Raw genomic sequence first — 24758 nt, forward strand, 5'->3', positions numbered from 1 at the left:
TCTGCAGAAACAACCCGCTGCTCTAGTAATCACTTTCCTTTCTCTCTCATTTATTGGTACTGTTTCTCAGTGTTTCCAGGAGTTCTTTATATTCTGATGTATTCTTGTACGGTGCATCATGATGTGAATGGTGAAAATCCTCTCTTATCCAATTATCAAGGATATTTCTTTGATTCTCGTTAATGACTTTCATACGGAAATACCCCTCCACCAATCCTCTGCTTCCAGTGTTGTGGTACGATGTGGTCCCGTCTTTAGACAGACGTATCTTGTGATTTCGTTGATTTATGTTTGTCCGTCTGATTTCTGGAGTATGAATATCTGAGGAACAGAGAACTTCATGTTAATGTAAGATCAAAACTGTCCAAAAAGCCAAAGGTTAGTGGACATCCAGTCCTCAATGTCTTCAGACATGTCTCAGGATTTGTGGTTTAAACAGCATTTTTCTCTGCTGTTTTACAAACTTGATTAATCTGCCGTTTAAACCACAAATCCTGATCAAAATACCTCCGAGGTTCCTCCCAGTTTGTACTGGAGGCATCGCAACACCATCTAATCCCTTCCTAAGGTGTTTGGGACAAATAATAACCTCTGTTTTATCAGGAATTAGAGGTAAAAAGTTAGTGAACCTCCAGTCCTTGATGTCCCTAAGACATGCCTGAAGTTTAGCTAACGGTTCGGTTTCATCTTCATAGACAAATACAGCTGCGTATCATCAGCATAGCAATGAACATTGATGCTGGTTCTGGATTAAACTTCCCAAGGGCTGCATGTAGAAACTGAACAAGATTGGTCCTAGAACTGAACCCTGCGGGACACCATAGACCCTGGAACTGAACCAGGACACCATAGACCCTAGAACTGGACCCTGCAGGACACCATAGACCCTAGAACTGAACCCTTCAGGACACCATAGACCCTAGAACTGGACCCTGCAGGACACCATAGACACTAGAACTGAACCCTGCAGGACACCATAGACCCTAGAACTGAACCCTGCAGGACACCATAGACCCTAGAACTGAACCCTGCAGGACACCATAGACCCTAGAACTGAACCAGGACACCATAGACCCTAGAACTGAACCCTTCAGGACACCATAGACCCTAGAACTGGACCCTGCAGGACACCATAGACACTAGAACTGAACCCTGCAGGACACCATAGACCCTAGAACTGAACCCTGCAGGACACCATAGACCCTAGAACTGAACCCTGCAGGACACCATAGACCCTGGAACTGAACCAGGACACCATAGACCCTAGAACTGAACCAGGAAACCATAGACCCTAGAACTGGACCCTGCAGGACACCATAGACCCTAGAACTGAACCAGGACACCATAGCAGTGAACATGAACAAACTTGAATCTGTCAGATCTGATCTAAACCAACCTAGCAGTAGAACCAGTATGAGGTCCAGTAGAACCAGTATGGACACTAATCCCTTACCTGCGGTCCAGTAGAACCAGTATGGACACTAATCCCTTACCTGCGGTCCAGTAGAACCAGTATGGACACTAATCCCTTACCTGAGGTCCAGTAGAACCAGTATGGACACTAATCCCTTATCTGAGGTCCAGTAGAACCAGTATGAGGTCCAGTAGAACCAGTATGGACAATAGTCCCTTATCCGAGGTTCAGTAGAACCAGTATGGACACTAATCCCTTATCTGAGGTCCAGTAGAACCAGTATGGACACTAATCCCTAATCTGAGGTCCAGTAGAACCAGTATGGACACTAATCCCTTATCTGAGGTCCAGTAGAACCAGTATGGACCCTAACCCTGATCTGAGGCCATCAGAAGCATGTGTATCTTGATGAGGTGTTGAGGCTCAGACCTGGACGACTCTGACCAACTTCAACTCCTGGTTTGGCCTTTAAAGAAGCATGTGTATAAAGAGCGTCTACAACTTGAAAATACTTGTTTAATAAAACCAACCTGCATCTTTTCTGAGCTCTTCTGACGTCACTGGATGGGAGGCAATCACTGAAAACTTTATCAGTTTAACGGGATCCCCACTGAGAAAAACATCCGTGATCTTCTCCCTACAAGAGAGAGCATAAGTCAGCGGTCCGTAGAGAAGGTTGTGGTTGAGCTCATGGGGGGAAGGACCTGCCCACCTGACGGCTCTGGCCTGATGGGAATTGCCGGTGGTCAGAGCCAGCTTGTGATCTTCTGCACGGACCTCCATGCAGAGACCTCGGTTTCCTCCCTCGTGAAGGATGCGAGAGAGTCCCGGATTCATCTCTTTGAACTCGTCGAGTTTGTTCTCGGACTTCAGGGTTTCGTGAACCTTCTGGATGCTGTTCCTGGGAGGGATGTGGTCCGCCTCCACAGGAGAACTGTTCCTGTTCTCGTTGTTATCCAATCTCTCACCCGTAGGTCTGGTTTCCCTCCGGAGAGCTTTCACGCTGGAGAAATCAGACATTTATAGGATTTTTACGTTCACATAGTCAGAGAAAAAGGGGTAAAGAGATGGATCAAAGAGCAAGTTTATTGTTGATAACGAGTGGATGCTGTAATGACGATGACTTATGTGTGTTAATAAATCTCCTCCAGGAGATAATGTGCAAACAAATTTTTCCAGACACCATGTATTACATTCTATGTTTTTTTGTCCTGTCGAAAGACATCTGATCCTGCAATTTCACTGTCCTAGGCCTAACCAGTGATCTTTAATGATTATTTTACCACAAATCCAGAGTTCCCATTCAATGGCGTAGGATGGCAGCCATGTTCAAGTTATGACCATGATACACAACACAGTCAATAAGGACCCTTATGACAATAATATGTGAAAATTTCATTGTGATTGGATGAACGAAACAGGAAATACAGCACATAATGTGATGAAAAATGTATACCTGACCAAAAGGTGGCGCTATGGAGTTCATCCAAGATTGTCATTTCCACTTGTTCAGAATGTAAGCCTGATTAAATGCACAGAGTTTGGGTCAGATTGGACAAAGTATGTGCAAGTTAGAACAACTTTTATGTTCATGGCGAGACACCGAATTTGGCCTCCCTATCACGGCGACGGCCTTTGATAAAAAGTTACAGTTTTCACTGTCAGTCATCGTCAATGTCTTAACTACTGTTTGACCAGGTTTGAGATGCATCAGCCCATCTCGCTTGGAGCACGGATGCATAGTAGGAGACATGACAATTCCTGGTGCCAACAGGTGGCGCTACAACCGATCCCAAATATTCCACCATAGATGTCTTCAGGCTCAGCCTACAATCATCCACATTCATTTTCGACCACATCAAATAATGTATTGCTGAGTTACAGCCAATTGGTGTTTCATGGCGAGCCTTAAAAATGACCTCAAAATTTGCCGGATCATTACAGTCAAGCCCTCTGGTAAAAACTTAAAAGCTTCACAATTTAGCGTCGGCCATGTGTCTAGATTGTACAAAAATGAAGTTATGAGCCAATCCGATAAAATCTCTAGGAGGAGTTTGTTAAAGTAGGAGACCTGGAAATGACCAGAATTCATGAAAAAATTAAATTTTCTGTTCAAAATGCTGGACTTCCTGTGTGACTTAGAGCATGGGTCCAAGAGACTTTTTTGTAGGGCTTTGTCTGATACAATAGACACATAAATGTCATTGCTGTAGATCAAAGCATATTATGGGGCTCGTTGAAAAACATAAAATAGGTGGCGCTATGGAGCCCATTCTTGTCGACCCATGCCCGTCGCCCATAAAACACGTAATTTTTCACGACACCTCAAGCATGTGCAAAATTTGGTGAGTTTTTGAGAATGTTAAGGCCTCGCACTCTCAGTGCTCGGACCCTAAATATCTTGCGTAGTAAATAATCACCACCTTATTTACTGTATATACCAGTCAAGAGATTCAGAAATCGATTTTGTTTGAGATTTATGTACGTCTCGCTGAGCTCTGACACGAAAGCGTCACATAAACCCCCGACTCAGTTTGTGACCAAATTGACCAAAATTTTCATTTTGGAGTAACCTTACAGGGTTTTTTTTACTTCTGAAAGTCCAACACATATATTTGTACCATTTTTTAAACTTTTCTGTTTTGAAAAATGTAAAAATTGGGGTGTTTTTTTTTTTAAACTTTTGACCGCTATTATCTGTCAGTAGGATAGTGACATCATCATGGAGGTTCTTGGTCTGATTCCTGGCAGGAGGCTTCCTGGGCTCGGGGGTGGTCGGTTGTGGGGATCGATTGCCAGACAGTTGTGACAAATATTTAACTGGTACTTCTACAATGATGTGAAATGATTAACAGGGTCTTACTCGTGGAGTCGGCCCGTCAGACCCAGGTTGTGTTTCTTGATCTGTTCAGCATCTTCTCCTCCTCCAATGTCGGTCTGGTTCAGTGTGTCCCTAAACCTCCTTCTGGCCTCCGCCTGGGTCTTCCTGCCCCCCCCCTCGATGGCGTACTTCTGCCCGGACTGGCAGGCTTCGTTGTATCCTCGGTGCAGCAGCAGAGTCGGCGCAAACCTGGGTTTATTCTGCTGAAGCTGAATGAATGAATGAATGAATGAATGTTTTCGGTTGCATTACATTATAGGCTATGCAAATTACCTTGTGTGCATGTACAGCAACTGACGAAACATTATCATACATATTTACACTAATCAATTTCACACAATAAAAAAATAAACACAAACTCTGTGTAACCGAAAAAGGAGGAGGCTGAAGCCGAAGCTTATTTTTGCCTCCTGTACCTTCCAAAAGATAACCCAGTTTATCAGGAATACAAGAGAAAATTTACTCTAAATCGTTCTGCATCATTAAATTATATTCAAATCATTTTGCACTGTAATCCTGAATTATTTTGTCTTTCAATATTTTTTAAAACTCAACAAAGATCTACATCATTTCAGTTCATCACAAAGTCCATTCCATACTTTGACTCTCAATAATGAAACACATCTGTATTTAACATTATTCCTCACATAACATGTTTCAAAGACCCATAGCCTTCTAAAATTATAATTTGTTTCTTTTAATCTAAAGAAATGTTGAATACGAGTAGGAAGGAAATAATATTTCTAAAGTTTTTAAATAAACAATACCTATGAATTTTAATGTGCCTGACTCTATAAATAATGTATTAGTAGTATTGCAATAAGAAACTTTATTTATTAGGGACCGAGCACTGACAGTGCGAAGGCCCTATTGAATCTGTAGGAATTTTTCTTCTGACAAAATGAGGGCCTTTTTTCCCCCTAAACGTGCCCCAAAAGTCACCAAATTTTGCACCAAGCCAGGCCTGGCGAAAAATGTGATATTTAATGGTTTGCATTAATGGGCGTGGCCTAATAGCTCAACAGCGCCCCCTAGAAAACTTTGTTCCTCAAGCCCCACGATACTGTTTGACGTACATGCACTAAAATCGGTACACACCTGTATCATGTCGCAACTTAAAGAAAAGTCTCTTGGCGCCATGGACGAAACCAAACAGGAAGTCGGCCATTTTTAATTAATCGTGTCATTTTGGCACAATTTATGCCATTTTCACGTGTCGTACTTTAACGAACGCCTCCTAGCTGGATCGTCCGTTTGACATAAAACTCACAAAAGACGTTAACGATGAACAGTTATCAAAATTGTGAGTTTTCGTGAAATGGCTTGGCCGTGAAGCCGCGTCAAACTTCAATGTTAAACAGGAAGTGATACTAGTTTTTCTGCCATAACTTTTCAATGGTTTGACATAAAGAGTCATCGGTGGTGTCATCGGACTCGGTTTTGAGTGATTGACCATATTCCTCCTTTTAAGGCTTTTTTTGTGTAAAATCCTCATAAATCATCTGATGTAGTGACTCTTCATGCCAGTAAAATAAAATCACATATACACATACATTTTGATTGGATCAACAACAAAGAGTCAGGAGGGAAACCGGCACCGGGACCAAACTCACGTAGGTCTTGGTGGTTTGGCGAAGGTCTGCAGCCGCCTGCTCCAGGTCCGAGGCGTTTGGGTTGGTTGCCTGGACGACGGCGTGGTACAGGCAGTTCTGGCCCTGCGACTCCACCGGGGTCACGGACCCGTCTCTGTTCAGAATCTCAAAGTGTCCTGTGTGGGCGGCCTGCGTGCCGCTGAGCTTGTCCTTCATCCGGGTCAGGAATCCCTTGTTCCTGGTGAAGATCAACATACATACATGTTGGGGGACAGAAAATCACAGTAGTCTAGTCCTGATTCAGTTTTAGGGACCGGGACTGGTTGCTGTTTGTGTCTCTGCTTGTTCCAGTTTCTGTTTGTTTGTTTTCTCTCTAGCAGATTCCAAAGGCTTGTGTGCCCGTTTGTGTGTTTCTCTTATTTCAGACTTGCAACGGATGCTGCAGAACCCCCTCCGTCATCCCCAGAACCCCCTCCATCATCCCCAGAACCCCCTCCGTCATCCCCAGAACCCCCTCCATCATCCCCAGAACCCCCTCCATCATCCCCAGAACCCCCTCCGTCATCTCCATAACCCCCTCCGTCATCCCCAGAACCCCCTCCATCATCCCCATAACCCCCTCCGTCATCTCCATAACCCCCTCCGTCATCCCCAGAACCCCCTCCATCATCCCCAGAACCCCCTCCGTCATCTCCAGAACCCCCTCCGTCATCCCCAGAACTCCCTCCGTCATCCCCAGAAACCCTTCCGTCATCCCCAGAACTCCCTCCGTCATTCCCAGAACCCCCTCCGTCATCCCCAGAAACCCTTCCGTCATCCCCAGAACCCCCTCCATCATCACCAGAACCTTCTCCGTAATCATCAGAACCATCTTTGTGTGCAGTTTGCAGAGTTACTTACTGTTGTGACTCTTCCGGCTCTTTCCTCAGCCGGAGGACGATGTCCCCGGCGGAGCCGTCCTGGCCTGGATAGTAGTCCTCGGCGAGGGTCTTCCCTTGTTGGTCCACCGTGACCACCCTGATGCCTCGGCCGTCCAGGGCATCGCTCTGTGTGAGGACGTGGAGGTCCAACGCCGTCGCCGGGTGCTTCTCATCGTAGATTTCATCGATGTAAGAGTCCAGGTTCCTGTCGTCGGCCTCTGACAGTAACACATGCTGATGTTGGACGCTCTCCCTCATCTGGTGTTTGTAGACCTGGTTCTCGAAGAAGCCCTGGGTGTCGGCCCGGCCCAGAAGGTTGCTGACAGCCGTTCCAGCCCCGTGGATGATCTTTCTAGTGCAGGCTTTGGCCGTGAGGGAGACCAGGAGTCCTGAACAAGTCTCCACAAACGCAAGTGAAACCCCTTCTGCTATATCGTCCAGGAGCTCGTCCTTGAGACTCGTCACACACAACAGTTGGCGTCTTTTATCCTGGACATCTTTCACTCGCGGCAGCTTATTCATGGTTTTCAACAGCTGAGGGATGAAGCTGTGATTGATCATGAACTTTGTGGGGAAGGAATACATGAGCTCTTTGAAATATCTGATAGTTTCTAAAGTGTTGATCACAACCTGAAGCTCTTTGCTCTCGGTGTGCTGTCTTACAGCTCCACATAACTCAATCAGGGCGCCATGGACTTGAGGAACCTTGGTGCACGTCATCATAATATTAGGAATATCCTCTGTTGTTATCCCAGATACAACCTGGCGCAGTTCCCTCTCATAACGCTCCTCAATATCCAGGTCGGGGAACCCTTGATCCATGGCCGTCTTTGATACTCCAGAGCTGATGATGTCCGTGAGAACCTTATCCAGGTCGCTGTTTTCATGAATTATTGAAGACACCATCTTCCTGTAAGACCCCTCCAGGATTTTTTGAAAGAGAGTCTTGAGTCCCTTTTCAACGGCGTAGTTGGCGGCGGTCATGCATCCTTGCTTGCCCAGCTCCTGAACCGCGTACTTGCCCGCCTGTCCAAAGCACTGTTTCACTGTGGTGATGGCGGCACTCTTAGATGCAGTGACCAGGCTTTTCATCCCACTTTTTGCAAAACCGGCGACTTGCCTGATCCTCTTGAATCCAGCGAAGACCAGCGACACCCCGATGCTGATGGCTTTGGAGATGGCCCACTGAGCCCAGTCGAACCCTCCCTTCATCATTCCCCTGAAGCCGTGCATCAAGTCCTGCACGCCCTCATTTATGAGTCCTAAACCAAACTGACTGGCGAAGCCACCGGTCAGGGTGCAAACGAGAATACCTGCCGCCACCTGGAGGACACCCAGACCAAAGCAGAGAAGGGCGTCAACGGAGAACTCAGGTTTCTTTTTAACATCGAATATGAAGCAGAGGCCGAACTCCTCGAGAGCCATTAGTTCCTTGGTGGTGATGAAGTCTTTGTCCGCTGACAGACTGTAGACACTGGAATCTTCCGTCGTGGCCTTGCCGCCACTTTTCTCAAGGCGCTCGAGAGTCTTCAGGGCGTTTTCAATGTGTGCCTTCCAAGATTTGAAGAGATTCATCTTGGCCGTCATCTGACTCTGCAGATTGGTGCTTCTGTACTGTGAACTTAAGTCTTTTGTGACGGACAAGTTGTAGAACATCATTGCGTTTGTTGACTCTGAGAGGTACACGTCCACCGCCGTCCCGCACTCTTCCAGCAGCCTCTTCCCCTCCTTCATGGAGTCGTTCTTCCGCAGGTTGATGGTGATGTAAGCTTGGTTGTAAAGAGCCACCGCGCTGTAAAGAGGGTCGGCCTCGGCAGCTCTCCGCCAGTATGACAGGGCACCGTAGTCACTCTTCGACTTGAAGCGGTGCATCATGGTCCGGCTCTTCGCCAACTCGATGAAATCGTAGAAGTTGTTGCTTCTCCCCCGAAGAAGGTGCTGGGCAGTGATCGTCAAGTGTTTGGAGAGGTCTTTTCTCAGCACGTCAACATCATCATGCCTGCCGATGTGCAGTTCGTGGAGGATCAACCACATAGCCCACGACTCCTTCAAAGCATTGAGAGCAGTCTGATAGTCAAACTTTGACTGATAACTCTTAAAACAATCTGGAATGTCTTTGAATAGCTTTTGTGAGATGTCCGTCTTCTCCTCTTCCGTGTAATTGTCGTCAAAGTCACAGAGAAACTCACAAAAGTAGGAGAAGAGACTTTCTTTCATTTCAATCTCAAACAGCTCGTTTCTCTCCAGACCGTCGAGGTGTCTGACCTCGTTTTCCTCCCTGAGGTGCCTTATGGTTTCCACAGAGTGACCTTGGTACACCAATGCAAGATGCTCCTGGTTGAGGATCATCTGGACCATGCCGGGGTTTCCTTTCCGCCCGGTGCGCCCAAACGCCTGCCGCTCCACACGCTGACTTCCAGGGAAGTATGTGAGGAGCACGAAGAGACCTCCGCACTCGTTCACTTCCTGTTGGACGTGTATGTCCGTCCCCCGGCCTCCGAGGTTCGTAGCAATAATGATGGTTCCCCGGCCGAAGTTCTGTTTCTCGACGTTGTGCTTTTCACTGATTGTGTACATCATGATCTGCCTGGACCGTCTTTCTTCGGCACACATTTTAGTTTTTAGTTCCTCTGCGGTTTTAACATCCTCACAAATGATCAGGACGACCTGGCCCCGGTCTGCAGCGGCTTCTGCGGCGTTACAGACGAGCTGGACCCACTCAGCGTTTCCTCGGGTCGCCTGAACCGCCGGCAGCTCCACCAGCTTCTTGTGCCGGTGAGCCGGAACAACATAGATGGCTGTTTTGTAGTGACGTTCCAGGAAAGCTTTCTCGGCTTCCCCCCCCAACGTCCCCGAGACACCAAAAATGCCATTCCCACTCAGGTACCTTTTAAAGAAGTAGACGTTTGACATGTAGTTGGTGATGTTGGAGAGTTGTGAAACGGCCAGTTGGTGCTTCATCTCCAGAAACTGCTGCAGACCGTCGCCCCAGCGCTTGTTCTTCTCCAACACCCCACTGGCCTGAAAATCCACTGGAATGATGGCGTCGTACTGCTGATGGTCGTCGTTGCTGAAAGCGGCCGTGTCAGCTTCAGGCGCCCTGTCAATCATGTACTCCCTCCCCAGAGTCATCCTGATGGCTTTCAGAGCATTTTCAACAAAAACCGGTAACTGGTTCTCAGTGTACTCTCTCAAGAAGGATGGGATCACGATGAACCCCTCCAATTTCTCCAGTGAGTCAAGCGCACATTCGCTGGAATATTTGATTTTAGATTTTAATGTGTCAACAGTTGCATCGATGAGAGTTTTCTCAGACATGATTTCACAGGCGCGTCCTTTCTGCAGCAGAAGCATCCTGACATCAGGTTCCCCGCCAGGGCTTTCCATCCCGTACACTTGGGCTTTGTTGTTAAAGAGTGAGTAACAGTCGACCGCCACACTGTTATCCGTTGACGACAGAATCTCATGGAGAAGCTTGTATTGCTCTTCAAGACCAACCTTGACCAGGATGTTCTCGGTGGCGTTCCACTTGGCATCATCGGTGCCGTCATGCTCCGTTGGTGTTTGACTCATGGCCTTGTTGAATGCATCAACATCTTTTTGTGAGTAAAAGCCCATCTTGGCGCCCAGCAGCAGTACGTACTGCTCTGAAAGGTCCTCGGACTGTGAACCAAACACAGCCTGTTTCGCTGCCTTGTGGAAGGACTGGATCCTGGTGGTCCAGTGGATCTCCCCTGACGTGGACATCTCTATCGGGCGGCAGGCCGAGACCACGGCCCAGATGCCTGCCAGGACTTGCTCCACATGTCTCAGGCCACTGGCCTGGTGAGACAGGTAGGTCACCTCAACGCCACTGTCCAGGGTCATGTAGTCCACCTCATCGACCACCACACACTCAAACCTCCTGTTGCCTCGGGTGCGGTTCTTCTCGAACTCCTGCCTCAGTATGTCTGCAGCGAAGGTGCTAACAGTGCCGTAAACAACCTGCTTCCTGTACGCATTTTCAAGCTCCTTGTCACAATTCACAGACGAGCTGCTTTTCTGATGTGGCGGAGGCACGGTGGACGATGTCACACCAAACATGGAGTATAACTTTCGCCACACTTCTTGATCACGAATGGCAAGCAAAGGAGAGCTGGTCACGATGTCCACCGCCGAACCCCGTACTGCCTGGATCGTAGCAAACATGGCTAAAATGCAGGTCTTTCCTTCTCCAGTTCCAATTTCCAGGAGACATCCTCGTTTGTCCTGGACTTGAGGCAGCAGCAGTAAAAGTAAGGACGCAAGCTGAGTCAGTCTGGGGAAGTAACCTTGGACCTTTTCACCACTCGTGGTAACAAATGTGGTGCAGTTCTTAACAGCTAACGACAATACAAGCAGGATCTTCTTCAGAGAGCTGTGTGCGCTGGGCTGGGACAAATCAAGGGACATCATCTGTCTCTTTCCACTATTAATCAGGTCTGCGGTGATGGTTAGATCTGGAGATCTGGACAACGCTTCTGAAACATACTGCAGAATATTGTGCAGCTGTGATAGAACCTGTTCTGGATAGTTATTGTCCCGCATTTCATCCAAGATGGTGATGATGTCCTTGTCCACCTCAGAGGACAACTGGTCCTGAATGTAGCCAACAGGATCTCTATCGTCCAGGGCAGCGAGGACCAGGCTGCAGCCGAGCTTGTAGGTGCAAACCTCGTGGAGGATCTGCTTGACTGTTTCTTGACGCATGCTTGAGATCCTTCCAATGAAATGCATGATTTCTGTTGGCGTCCAGATGTTGTTGAAGAGTATTAGACTCAACATCTCCCTACAGTCTCCAGTCAGCTGTGAAGTCATTTCAAAGGCGTTAACTAAAACCCGTCTGGCCAGTGTCGGATTGCTAAGATGAAGCTGATCTTGCAAATTGAAGAGGAATTCAATCTTCTTGTCTTGTCCAGTTGTGGGAAGATCAGCATCAGCGTCACGCTCCACATTGAGCTTCACCACTGCCTCCAGAACACTGAACCTCTCAGTCAGGGACAGATCCACATATCCCGTTGCTTGATCCAAAGCCCACAGTGACCCAACAGGGTCTTTGTGATCTCCTAGGTATGTCAATGTCAGCTCATTCTGGAGAGTCTTCATCCGGTCTTCCAGCTTGCTTGTTGAGTTTTCATTCTCTGTGATTTCATACATTGATAGAAGTTCTTCAAATTGTCCTTGTACATCACCAAGCTTTATCGAAAAAGAACACAGAAAGCAAAACATTAATGTCAGGTCCAAGGACAGAGATAAACAATCATCCTGCATACTTTTTGAAACGCCATATCGTTTTTGACTTTCTGTGAAAGGTCGATGAGCTCACAGGATGACCTTGAATCTTGACTCTAAGAACTGGTCTTTAAACTTCAGCAAGTTGATCTGCCTTTGCCACAAAACTTAAACAGCCAATTCAATGCAATTGTATGTATATAGGGCCTGATTTACTAAAGGTTTGCGTGCGTAAAAACTTGTGCAAACTTGACATCACCCGCAAAGCAATGTGCAAGCTGATCTACTAACAGCGTGCAAAGAGAAAACACACGCTGTTCATTTAGTACTTTTGCCCTGATGAATAATCAATATGGGGCGTACCCGCCAGAAAGCGCTAAATACTGGGAGGGGAAAATGCAAATAGGTTCATTTACCACACGCAATGAGATTTACCAAGCCCGAAAGTAATTGCGGGGATTGTGATTGCGTCTGTATTTAATACGTTCGAAAGGAAGGTGCTAATCTGCCCAGCATTACGCAGGGATGGCTGCTGTTATTGTGGTGTTGTGCCGTATTCAGCACCCCAGCCGTGAAAAGCACCCCCTCATACACACTCACACAAACACATACTTAGGAGTTTATATTATATATATTTACAAATATTATGGAAGACAACACAGTAAGCAGGCTATTAATTAATGACATCAATAACCATTTACCCGATTTTTGTTATCTGTGACTGTGATTGTGGGAAAGTATGACTATTGTGGAATCCATGAGCGCATTTAAACATGAATCATTAACACAAAACTGGACGCTAAACAGAACGTGACACGGAATGAGAATATCATTTTTGTCATTGTGTGTACGTTGTCATTTGTAGTAAATTAAACATGAGCATTTAGTCCTTTTTTGACATTTACTCATGAATAAGAGATCTGTAGGTACTAGAACTGAACCCTGCAGGACACCATAGACCCTAGAACTGAACCCTGCGGGACACCATAGCAGACCCTTGTCTATTCTGATGAAACCTCGTGTACATGGACCCTTCTGCTGAAGACCAGCCGGGCAGAGCAGGAAAAGAGAGGATGAAGAACAGAGAGAGGAGACAGATATATTGTCAAAGGTACAAATTAATATATTAGTATTCATTATTATAATAAAGGGGGGGTTCTACTCCAGCAACCATAGGAAAACTGCAGTTAGACCTACCTCGTCCCTGTCTACGTGGGATGCAGGAGTCTTCAGGATGTGCTGGAGGACGTGACTCTGCTGCTGCTGCCTTGCTCGGAGGCTCTGCTCCTGCCGGAGGGCCTTCTGAGCCTGGGACAGGTCCCTGAGGGACGCCTGATTCTCTCTGTCCACCTGTTCCTGGATGAGCCTGGTCTGCTCAAGCTCATTCTGCCGCCGCTTCTCCTCTTCTACTCTTCTACGTTCTTCTTCTTCTTTGCGTTTCTTCCGCTCTGTTGCTTGTTTCTCTTCCTCAATTCGGCCTTTACGAAAAATAAAGAAAATGTAGTAATGAATTAAAGTGACCATTTGATGGCCATTTCCAGCCATTTTACTCTTATCTACGGTGAATCAGCTAATCGAGTTTGAAACTGCTGACAAAAGATAAATGTGAATACTCAACTCAACTTTATTTATAAAGCACTTTAAAAACAACACAGTTGACCAAAGTGTTGAACACAAACGTGGATTCAAATATTAAAAAAATAAAACATGTAAAACAAATATGAAACATAAAAGCATAAAAATTAAAATAAAACATTAACACCAAGATCTCAAGCTGACTTAAAAGCCAAAATGAAAACGTATGTTTTAAAGGCGGGTTTAAAAACAGGAAGATCAGAGTAAGATTGTTCATGCTTCAGTAGAATATAAACTCTGGTGTCATCAGCATAAAAGTGGAATGAAATTCCATAATTTTGGAGAACTGATCCAAGCAGAAGCACGAATAATGAAAATAGAGGGCCGAGAATTGAACCCTGAGGCACTCCGCATGTGAGAGGTGCTCTGGAGATGGAGGGGTTAAAGGAGGGAGGGTCAAAGGTGTCCCTGCTGTTTACAACCCTTTTATTAAAGAAAGACGTTCTCACCAACTGCATTACAGTTCTCTAGGCTGAGAGAACAGAGTTGATGGTTTTAAACCCAACCTGAGGATTTGGGATGTTACATGCAATAATATAAAATAATATGGTTTTCTGATAAACTCGCCAGCTGCTCCTCAACATCTGGAAAGACACCTGTATTTCATCTTTCTTTCATTCACGCTCAGCTCTCCTGCACTCCCACCTGATGGCGCAGGTATCCTCATGAAACCAGCGCTCAGATCTGGGCGTGGAAAGCTTTGTTCTCAGCTGAACCAAAGCATCTAGAGCAGGGGTCGGTAACCCAAGATGTTTTAGAGCCATATTGGCCAAAAACACCAAAAACACAAAAAACAAATATGTCTGGAGCCTGTGAGGAACCAGAGCGGCCTCCCCACGTACAAGGGGACAAGGCAAAACTGGACCTGGGTGATGAGGTGTAAAAAAAAAACCTTGCAGAGCGTAGAATGCCAAAAAATAAGGCTTTTTGTTTTATGCACAAAAAAACCACAGACATACAGGCGGAGGGCAAAATCAGTATTTCTAAAAAAAAAGGCACAATGGGGCATAGCCTCTCAACAAGCTTCCTCCATTCAGCAGACTCCTCTTCTGGTATGCAGTTGCTGTTTATAAACCCAGGCAGGGTGGAGAGGTTGATTGGACACAGGTGTGCCACAATCAGCAGAACCAGGCACACCTGTGTGCTGCTCCCCCGCAGACCACGCCCAATCCTCCACTCTGACACACACATTAAAACAAGTCCGGTGATGGTGAGAAGGGGAGGGGTTGCTCACTTTCTCACAGAGCCACAAAAAATGAAAAGTCTTGTATAAGCCTTAGAATGAAGAAACACGTGCTGCATGTTTCTATGTTAGTTATAACTGGGGGAAGATTTATTTTTCATTATGTACTTTGAGAAAAAAGTCGAAATGTCAAGAAATAAGTCTAGATTTCGAGAAAAAAGTTGAAATGCCGAGATTAATCTTGAAGTACAATCTTGAGCGAGATTAAAAAGGAAAGGAAAAAGGAAGAAAAAAAGAAGAAAAAAAGAAAAAAAGGAAAAAAGAAAAAAGAAAAAAAGAAGAAAAAAAGGGAAAAAAGGAAAAAAAGAGAAGAAAAGAAAAAAAGAAAAAAAGGAAAAAAGAAAAGAAGGAAAAAAAAGGTCAAACATTTTTGAAAAAGCTCCAGGGAGCCGCTAGGGCAGCGCTAGAGAGCCGCATGCGGCTCTAGAGCTGCATGCGGCTCTAGAGCCGCGGGTTGCTGATCCCTGATCTAGAGCACTTTGGCAGGAATGAAAGCGGGATGAGAGTTGGTTTAGATAAAAGCTGCAGAGAACTGAGCAGCTGTGGAGGAGCGCATGATTTAACCATGTGACACGAGAACGGCACAAACTGTAAAAGATTACATGAGTCAATGACATTGACTAAGTCTTTGACTGATGACTTTACAAGGCAAGTTTATTTCTATTGATCAACTCAACAACAAGGTGGTTCAAAGTGCTTCTTAGAGACATTAAAACATTAATAAAAAGCATGATTTAAAATTTAAACAAAAAAATGAAAAAGAACAATAGATAAAATCAGATAGTTTAACATAGATAGTTAAAATATGATCCAGTTTTAAAACTCAAAATCAAAAGATGTTGTTTTTTAACATATTATTGAAGTCACCACTATTGCACTTTATTCGCTAACAGTTTGCACTCTCATTTTTAATGTTTATTACGTGATTGCTGTTATTTGTGTGTGGACGTGTGCTGCTCCTTCCTTGGCCAGGTCACCCTTGGAAAAGAGGTCTTGACCTCAATGGGTTTTTATCTGGTTAAATAAAGGTGAAATAAAAAAAAGTAAAGCTGCAGGTTTGGATCTTTATTCAGGGGAAGCTGAGAACAGGTGAGTCTTCAACCTGGACTTTAATGGACTGATGTGGACTGATGTGGACTGATGTGGACTAATGTGGACTGATGTGGTCTAAATGGACTGATGTGGTCTAGATGGACTGATGTGGACTGATGTGGTCTAGATGGACTGATGTGGACTGATGTGGTCTAGATGGACTGATGTGGTCTGATGTGGACTGATGTGGACTGATGTGGACTGATGTGGTCTGATGTGGACTGATGTGGTCTAGATGGACTGATGTGGTCTAGATGGACTGATGTGGACTGATGTGGTCTGATGTGGACTGATGTGGTCTAGATGGACTGATGTGGTCTAGATGGACTGATGTGGTCTAGATGGACTGATGTGGACTGATGTGGACTGATGTGGTCTAGATGGACTGATGTGGTCTAGATGGACTGATGTGGACTGATGTGGTCTAGATGGACTGATGTGGTCTGATGTGGACTGATGTGGTCTGATGTGGTCTGATGTGGACTAATGTGGACTGATGATCTTTTCATTTGAGCCTTAAAGAGAAAGTATTATCAATGGAGTGAAATGTTAACGTTGACAGAATTGAGTTTTAATGAGTTTTAATCTAAATCCATTTCTGAAATTTGACTTTTATCATCTTTTTTCTAAATATTTGTTTAAACTATTTTTAAAGTATTTGTATATATTGTATGCTTTCTAAACATGAATTACAGACCACATCCGTCCACCCGTCTGTCTCAACTGGAGTTCCACCTCAAAGCCCAGACCTGACAACGGCTCAAACCTGCTTTTCCTTCAGATCTCCCAAAAACACTAACTAATACTAATGCTTGTTAGTCTCTGGTTTAACTACTGTAGTCCACCATCATAAACCCGTTAAAAACCATTACAGTTGTACTTACCATAGTTTGGACAGCGGGAAACTACTTTATCATCAACCTCATTGAACAGTTCAAATTCTTTGCGGTCCCGGCTCTCTCTTATGGTGAACAAGTTAAGCCAACACCGGCTCCTGAGGTCAAACGATGAGTGATTTCCATATCGAAGGAAAAGGTCTCCATCTTCGTAAATAAAGCTAAGAGTTGTTTGGATACGGATATAGGATTTCCCTGAACCTGTGCTGTTTCCTTCCAGTTTCTCACCACGCTGAAGTGAAGAAAAAGAGAAGAAGTAACAGTAAATACGTGATTAAACAAAGCATTCAAACTTCAATTACATTTTTAACTTACCTCATGTTCTTTTGTGGACCAGTACCAAGTGTAAGGAGTCTCATTCTTAATCACCTGGCCAGTAAACAAGTTGCTAATTGGCATGTTGTTCTGACCATCAGCTCAAAGCCCAGTTGCTTTTTCACTAAAAACAAGAAGACTTCAATGAGTGGTTTCAAGAGACCCACAAAATTTACAGAATCCTAACTAATAAAATACTTCTTTTATTAATGACTCTATTGTTGTTATAAACCTAAGTTCCTTCTTCCCAATGTGTTTCTGATCTGATCTTGTTCTCTCCTCTCTCCGGTTCTCTCAACCTCCAACCGGTCCGGGTGGAGGCTAGTCCTTCCCAAGTCCCGTTCTGTCAGAGGTTTCTTCCCGTTAAAGGGGACTTTTTCTTTCCACAGTTTCCTGGTGCTGGATTAGGACGGGGGATTGTATCCAGGTAACATTTTGTTGCAACATTGCTTCTGTTGGTTTATTAGCAAAAATGATTGTTGCAAATGAAGCTAAACTGAACTGCAAGTTGGTCTAAATTGCGTTCACTTCAGCTGCTCGGGCATCACTGCAGCACTGATCCGGTGGAGGTTGGGGGATTTACTTTTGAAATGTTGATAGTGACAGCTCTGATAAAGACATGTGCATTTAAGTGAAATGTGCAGCAATAAAAAAACCCAACCTGCTCAGAGCGTGGTCATGTCTACGGTGTGGTCATGTCTAGTTCATGTCTAGGGTGTGGTCATGTCTAGGGTGTGGTCATGTCTAGTTCATGTCTAGGGTGTGGTCATGTCTAGGGTGTGGTCATGTCTAGGGTGTGGTCATGTCTAGTTGATGTCTAGGGTGTGGTCATGTCTAAGGTGTAGTCATTTCTAGGGTGTAGTCATGTCTAGGGTGTGGTCATGTCTAGAGTGTGGTCATGTCTAGAGTGTGGTCATGTCTAGGGTGTGGTCATGTCAAGAGTGTGGACATGTCTAGGGTGTTGTCATGTCTAGGGGGTGAAAATGTCAAGGGTGTGGACATTTCTGGAGTGTGTCATGTCCAGGGTGTGATCATGTCTAGAGTGTGGTCATGTCTAGAGTGTGGTCATGTCTAGAGTGTGGTCATGTCTAGAGTGTGGTCATGTCTAGGGTGTGGTCATGTCTAGGGGGTGAAAACATCAGGAAATAACGAGCAACAGGTTTATATGATTCGTCTTTTAATCTCATCCTCATCTGTGCAATAGCCAGTCATCAACCAACCAATCAGTCATTCTTTATTTATATAGCACTTTTAAAACATCCACTGTTACAAACGTGCTTTACAATTACAATCAAATTCGGAAGCATAGCTACAAACTACATAAAATAAAATGAGTACAAAAATAGTGATAAGTCATAGAGACTTAGAATACCGATGAGATGTTGACTTCATGTAAATAACCCACAGATGGTCACCTGAGGTTAATCCTGTATGGGTTTCGGCTGTGTGGCTACAGGTTTAGGGTGCATAGTCACAGGTTTCGGATATGTAGCTACGGGTCCCGGATACGTAGCTAATGGCTTTGGGTGCTTAGCAGCGGGTTTCGGGTGCGTAGCAGCGGGTTTTATGTTTTTATTTTTATTTTTTATTTTATTTAACCTTTATTTAACCAGGAATAATCCCGTTGAGCTTAAAATCTCTTTTGCAAGGGGGTCCTGGCCAAGAAGGCAGCACAATAGGTCCCCATCAGTTACACATTGAATAACATTGAACAACATCAACAAAACAGACATAAAAAACAGCTAAAACAGTTTGGCAATCACATCACTACAGTATAATCACTCAATGTTCGATAAAAGAACATGTGCATTCACTAGTCAGATAGACCTTGATCCTAGCTTTAAAATCTACCAAACTTGGGAGATGATCCAATTTAAGATGACTCTGTAATTTATACCAGGACGAATGCTTTTGCTTTTGCAAATGCTTTGAAGGCCCTTTCCCCAAAAACAGTCCGCGTACGAGGAATAGTATACATAATCAATCTATCGTGCCTGAGACTACAGCTTTTGGTGTTGACTTTAGGAACCAAGAGAGAACACAAATAAGGGGGCAAGTAACACAAGATGGCTTTATAAAGAAAACAATACCAGTGTTCTACGATTGTACAAAGAAGACCAGCCAACACGCTCATAAAGATTACAGTGATGAGTACGAAAACCTAAATCTGTTACAAATCTTAATGCTGCATGATACACCGAATTCAGCATTTTCAGGGAGGAGAGATTTGCGAGCATGCCTAGCAACAGGTTTAGGGTGCGTAGCTACGGGCTTTGGCTGCGTGGCTCCAGGCTTCGGGTGCATAGCTGATGGTTTTGCATGCGTAGCAGCGGGTTTCACATGCGTAGCAGCGTGTTTCGTGTACCTAGCAACAGCTTTTGTGTGCGTATCTATGGGTTTCGGGTACCTAGCTACATGTTTCAGGTGCGTAGCTACATGTTGCATAGCTATGGGTTTCGGATGCATAGCTACGGGTTGCGTAGCTATGGGTTTTCAAGTGCGTAGCTACGGGCTTTGGTTGCAGAGCTACAGGTTTCGGGTTGCGTAGCTACGGGTTTCATATGCGTAGCTTCGTGTTTTGGATGCGTAGTTACGGGTTTCGTAGCTACGGGTTTTGAGTGCGTAGCTATGGGTTTCGAGTGCAGAGAGTGTTGCGTAGCTACGGGTTGCGTAGCTAAAGGTTGCGTAGCTATGGATTTCGGATGCGTAGCTACGAGTTGCGTAACTATGGGTTTTCGAGTGCGTAGCTACGGACTTCAGGTTGCGTAGCTAAGGGTTGCGTAGCTACAGGTTTCAGTTGCGTAACTACAGGTTGCGTAGCTGTGGATTTCGGATGCGTAGCTACGGGTTGAGTAAGTAAGGGTTTTCGAGTGCGTAGCTACGGGTTTCATAGGTGTAGCTTTGTGTTTTGGTTGTGTAGCTACCGGTTTCGAGTGCGCTGGCCCTGCAATAAACTGGTTAACCGTCCAGGTGAACCCCTGCCTCTCACCTGTAAAGAGCCGGGATAGACTCCAGGAGACCCACGTGACCCTGATGGATGGATGGATGGATGGATGGATGGATGGATGGATGGATGGATGGATGGATGGATGGATGGATGGATGGATGGATGGATGGATGGATGGATGGATGGATGGATGGATGATGGATGGATGGATGATTTGTGTGCTTGCACAATAAATTTCTCAAAGTTTGTTTTTGCTCAGCCAGAACCATTATAAAGATTAAACCTGGAAATGAAACAGGAAAACGATACTCCAGCAGATCATCATAAATGGACTATTGCAAAGCCCTTTATGTGGATGCAGAGCCGCCGCAAGGGGTGTGCCAACCGTGTGACCGTACGGGGCCTCGCGCTATGGGCCGTTTTTTTTTTTTTTTTTTTTTTTTTCCTTCTTTCTCTTATAAATATCAACAGTCACGTTCCATTACAGACCTAAATGTGTACTAGTCTGTGCATATCAATAAATATATGTGCAATGATGCGCGTGTCTGTTGTTCAATACAACTGATCAGACCAAGCGCAGACACAAGCTGCTCTGATCCAGACGGTGGAGTTGGAACAAACTGTCACACAATGCCGAGAGAACGAGACAGATTCAGGAAATTTCCATCAGGGGATGAAAAAAGAAAAGAACTAAAGAAAATGGAAGAGTTTAATGCCTCTCTGAAAGGCTCGTTTGATAAATTTGTTACAAAAATCACCGATCCGACCGAGTCTCCAGCAGCCGTGGGGCCCCGCGTCGAGGCAAGAGATGATGATGAGGCAGGGGAAGGTATCCAGTATTTTGATCATTGGAGAGTTAAAATTGCGCATATAGACACCCGATCCGACCCGAAAAACACAAAAATTTCACGAGGGACCCCCCGGCCAATTCGCACAGGGCCAGCTCTGTGTGGGGGTTAGTGCTTCCTCCATCTCCCGTCTCCAGATGGTTCCAAATGCTGCAGCCCGCCTTTTAACTGGCACACGTAAATATGAGCACATTTCCCCCATTTTAGCTTCCCTCCACCGGCTGCCCATACAGTTTAGGATTTATTTTTAAAGGAGCATGAGGCTCCTTTTAAGAAATGAGACTCTCTAGCGCCACCCTTCACCACGACGGCCGTTGGGGGTACTGCAGCCAACAGTGAGCCGGCACGGGAGAACGGGGAGAACGAGCATGCAGCGTCATGTGACGTCACATCTGCAGGACAGCGCGGGAAATTCGGGACCGAATTGCAGCACATTTTGCAGCACACAGCCTGTTCAAGGCAAAGGAGAGATACACTAGAGGAATCATTCTTTTGGGTTTGGAACGCTTCATTTGACATTATTACTAGAAAACTTAAAACGTATACGAATTTTTTTCATAAATCCTGCCTCATGCTCCTTTAAATCTCTCAGGAGCAGCTGATCAGCTGATCAGCTGCTCCTGAGAGCCTGAAACTAAGAGGAAGCTCAGAAGGGGCCGCGCCTTCGCTGTTGCAGCTCCAAAACTTTGGAACAACCTGCCTCAGCAAATCAAACATCATCCTCTCTGTCTGTTTTTAAATCTCTTCTCAAAACCCACCTTTTCTCCTTGACTTTTAACACCTAGCAAGACAGTTGAGTTTATTTTATCCTTTTATTCTTTATTTTATTCTTTTATCTTCTATTCTATCCTATTTTATTCACTTAACCCATCATGATTGTTTTATTTATGTGTGTTGTGTTTTACAGTCTTTTGTCTTTGTTTTCCATTTGCCTGTCCAGCACTTGTTGGACCATGTTGGGGTTATTAAAGTGCTTTATAAATAAAGTTGACTTGACTTGGCTTGACAATAACAGGTACTGTAGATAAGATAGTGAATAAAATGCAGCACAGCTTCTAAAGGTGCTATAATAAAGTACAATAAAGTGCTTAAACCTGGAGCCGCTGCAGGTGTGGAGCCGCAGATAGTAGTTTTATCGAGGTCAAAGTCCAGGTACTTATCCACAACTGTCTTCAGTTTCTAGCCGTCTTCAGTTTCTAGCCGTCTTCAGTTTCTAACCGTCTTCAGTTTGTTCTCGCAGTCTTTGGGTTTCTCTAAAAGTCTTCGGGTTCCTTTACAAACCTTTGACTTCCCCTATAAACTCTTCATTTACCTCTAGAAGTCTTCAGGTTCCTCTAAAAACTTTCAGGTTGTCTACGAAAGTTCAGGTTCCTCTAAAAACCTTCGGGTTCCTCTAGAAGTCTTCAGGTTCCTGCAGACCAGTGAAGGAACCTGCCGACTTCTACAAGAACCTGAAGTTTTTCCGCGTCTCTGTGAAGGCGCCGCACACGAACAGTGTGATCAGAAAGTTGTTAAATTCTCTCACTCAGATAAACTCAGCTTAATGAATAACGGCCATATCACTCCGGAATGTGGACCCGAGACTGACCTCTGCATCCTCCTGCAAACTTCAGGACGTTTCTGTTTTCTGTTTTCTATCAGACTCCTGCACAGATCAGGACGTTTCTGTTTCCTGTTTTCTACCAGACTCCTGCAAACATCAGGACGTTTCTGTTTCCTGTTTTCTATCAGACTCCTGCATAGATTTCTGTTTCTACCAGACTCCTGCACAGATCAGGAGGTTTCTGTTTTCTACCAGACTCCTGCACAGATCAGGAGGTTTCTGTGTCCTGTTTCTACCAGACTCCTGCACAGATTTCTGTTTCTACCAGACTCCTGCACAGATTTCTGTTTCTACCAGACTCCTGCACAGATTTCTGTTTCTACCAGACTCCTGCACAGATCAGGAGGTTTCTGTTTCTATCAGACTCCTGCACAGATCAGGAGGTTTCTGTTTTCTGTTTTCTACCAGACTCCTGCACAGATTTCTGTTTCCTACCAGACTCCTGCACAGATTTCTGTTTTCTACCAGACTCCTGCACAGATTTCTGTTTCCTACCAGACTCCTGCACAGATTTCTGTTTTCTACCAGACTCCTGCACCCGGCTCTGACTCAGTTACAGGTAAAGAGAGGAACCTCACCTCGGTGTATGTTCTGCAGCCGGCTGCGATCCTCGGAGGAGCTCAGGTCCAGCAGACGGAGACGGAGGAGGTTCTCCTTTAAAGGGACGGCAGCAGCAGACCTCCCCCTGCTGGTCACGTGACTTCCTAGAAATGAAAGCAGGTTTATGTGAAACCGGCTAGAAAGAGGTGAACCAGAGTTCAGAGGAAGCTCGGCTCTCAGCTGCTCGTCGTGCAGGACTTCCCACCCAGAAAGATAAACACATTTAGCCCCAGACGTGCCCCTTGAAGAGGGTGTGGTTATTCTGTCCCTGTGTGTGTGTGTGTTTGATTGGGTGTGTGTTGTAATTTATGGCACTTTTCCACCAGCAGCTACTCATCTCTACTCCTGGTTTCTTTTCCACTACAATTCAGCACCTGGAGCAGAAATAGGAGGTTTGAGAAGCTGCTGTGACGTATTTTATTGTGTATCTAAAGGAAGAAGACACTAAAGATGGAAAACCTGGAGGAGATGATAGATAGATATATAGATGATACATGTGCTGCTGGTCTGTGGCTTGTGTTCTGTATCAGGTTAAAAATGAGAGAGAGAGAAGGTTTTTAATGTTTTTATTTTGTCTCTGCTGCTGAAAAGTGCGCTGGTATCTGAGCAGCTATGAAGAGACAGAGCTCCTGGTAGATCTGGTGGTTCCTTATCTCCGTTTAGATCAGGGGTCGGCAACCCACGGCTCTAGAGCTGCATGCGGCTCTTTAGCGCCGCCCTAGTGGCTCCTGGAGCTTTTTCAAAAATGTTTGACCTTTTTTTCCTTCTTTTTCCTCTTTTTTTCTTTTTTTTGTCTTTTTTTCTTCTTCTTTTTTTCTTTTCCTTCTTTTTTCCCTCTTTTTTCTTTCCTTTTTAATCTCAACATTTCAACTTTTTTCTCGACATTTCAACTTTTTTCCTCAAAATTTTGACTTTTTTCTCAACATTTCACATTTTTTTAGAAATTTCGACTTTTTTCTCGAAATTTTGACTATTTCCTCGACATTTAGACTTTTTCTCGACATTTTGACTTTTTGCTCGAAATTTTGACTATTTACTCGACATTTCTACTTTTTTCTCGACATTTCGCCTTTCGCCATTTGCCTTCATTCTAAGGCTTATACAAGACTTTTCTTTTTTTTTTGGCTCCAGACATATTTGTTTTTTGTGTTTTTGGTCCAATATGGCTCTTTCAACATTTTGGGTTGCCGACCCCTGATTTAGATCTTTTTAATTCTCTCCTGGTAGATCTGGTGGTTCCTTATCTCCGTTTAGATCAGGGGTCGTCAACCCACGGCTCCAGAGCCGCATGCGGCTCTTTAGCGCCGCCCTAGTGGCTCATGGGGGTTTTTCAAAAATGTTTGACCTTTTTTTTCCTTCTTTTTCCTCTTTTTTTCTTTTTTTTTTCTTTTTTTCTTTTCCTTCTTTTTTTCCTCTTTTTCCTTTCCTTTTTAATCTCAACATTTCAACTTTTTTCTCGACATTTCAACTTTTTTCCTCAAAATTTTGACTTTTTTCTCAACATTTCGACTTTTTTTTCAAC

At 44.8% G+C, this 24758-nt stretch overlaps 2 protein-coding genes across 2 annotated transcripts in view; one reads left to right on the forward strand and one right to left on the reverse strand.

The window, feature by feature from the left end:
- Window positions 1-23325, reverse strand: LOC133457534 (uncharacterized). Its single transcript, XM_061736888.1, has 10 exons — window positions 23215-23325; window positions 17239-17362; window positions 16912-17155; window positions 13255-13535; window positions 6788-12021; window positions 5909-6125; window positions 4278-4504; window positions 2127-2417; window positions 1945-2051; window positions 1-321 (listed from the first exon to the last, which is right to left on the reverse strand). Exons 2-10 carry the CDS (start codon window positions 17320-17322, stop codon window positions 47-49), a joined length of 6960 nt encoding a protein of 2319 aa, XP_061592872.1. The 5' UTR covers window positions 17323-17362; window positions 23215-23325; the 3' UTR covers window positions 1-46.
- LOC133456444 (NACHT, LRR and PYD domains-containing protein 3-like) overlaps window positions 1-24758 on the forward strand; it is a 78329-nt gene that overhangs the window by 24069 nt on the left and 29502 nt on the right. The gene's annotated exons all lie outside the window — the stretch shown is intronic.

The sequence above is a fragment of the Cololabis saira genome, chromosome 12 (assembly GCF_033807715.1).
Source record: "Cololabis saira isolate AMF1-May2022 chromosome 12, fColSai1.1, whole genome shotgun sequence".
NCBI lineage: Eukaryota > Metazoa > Chordata > Actinopteri > Beloniformes > Belonidae > Cololabis > Cololabis saira.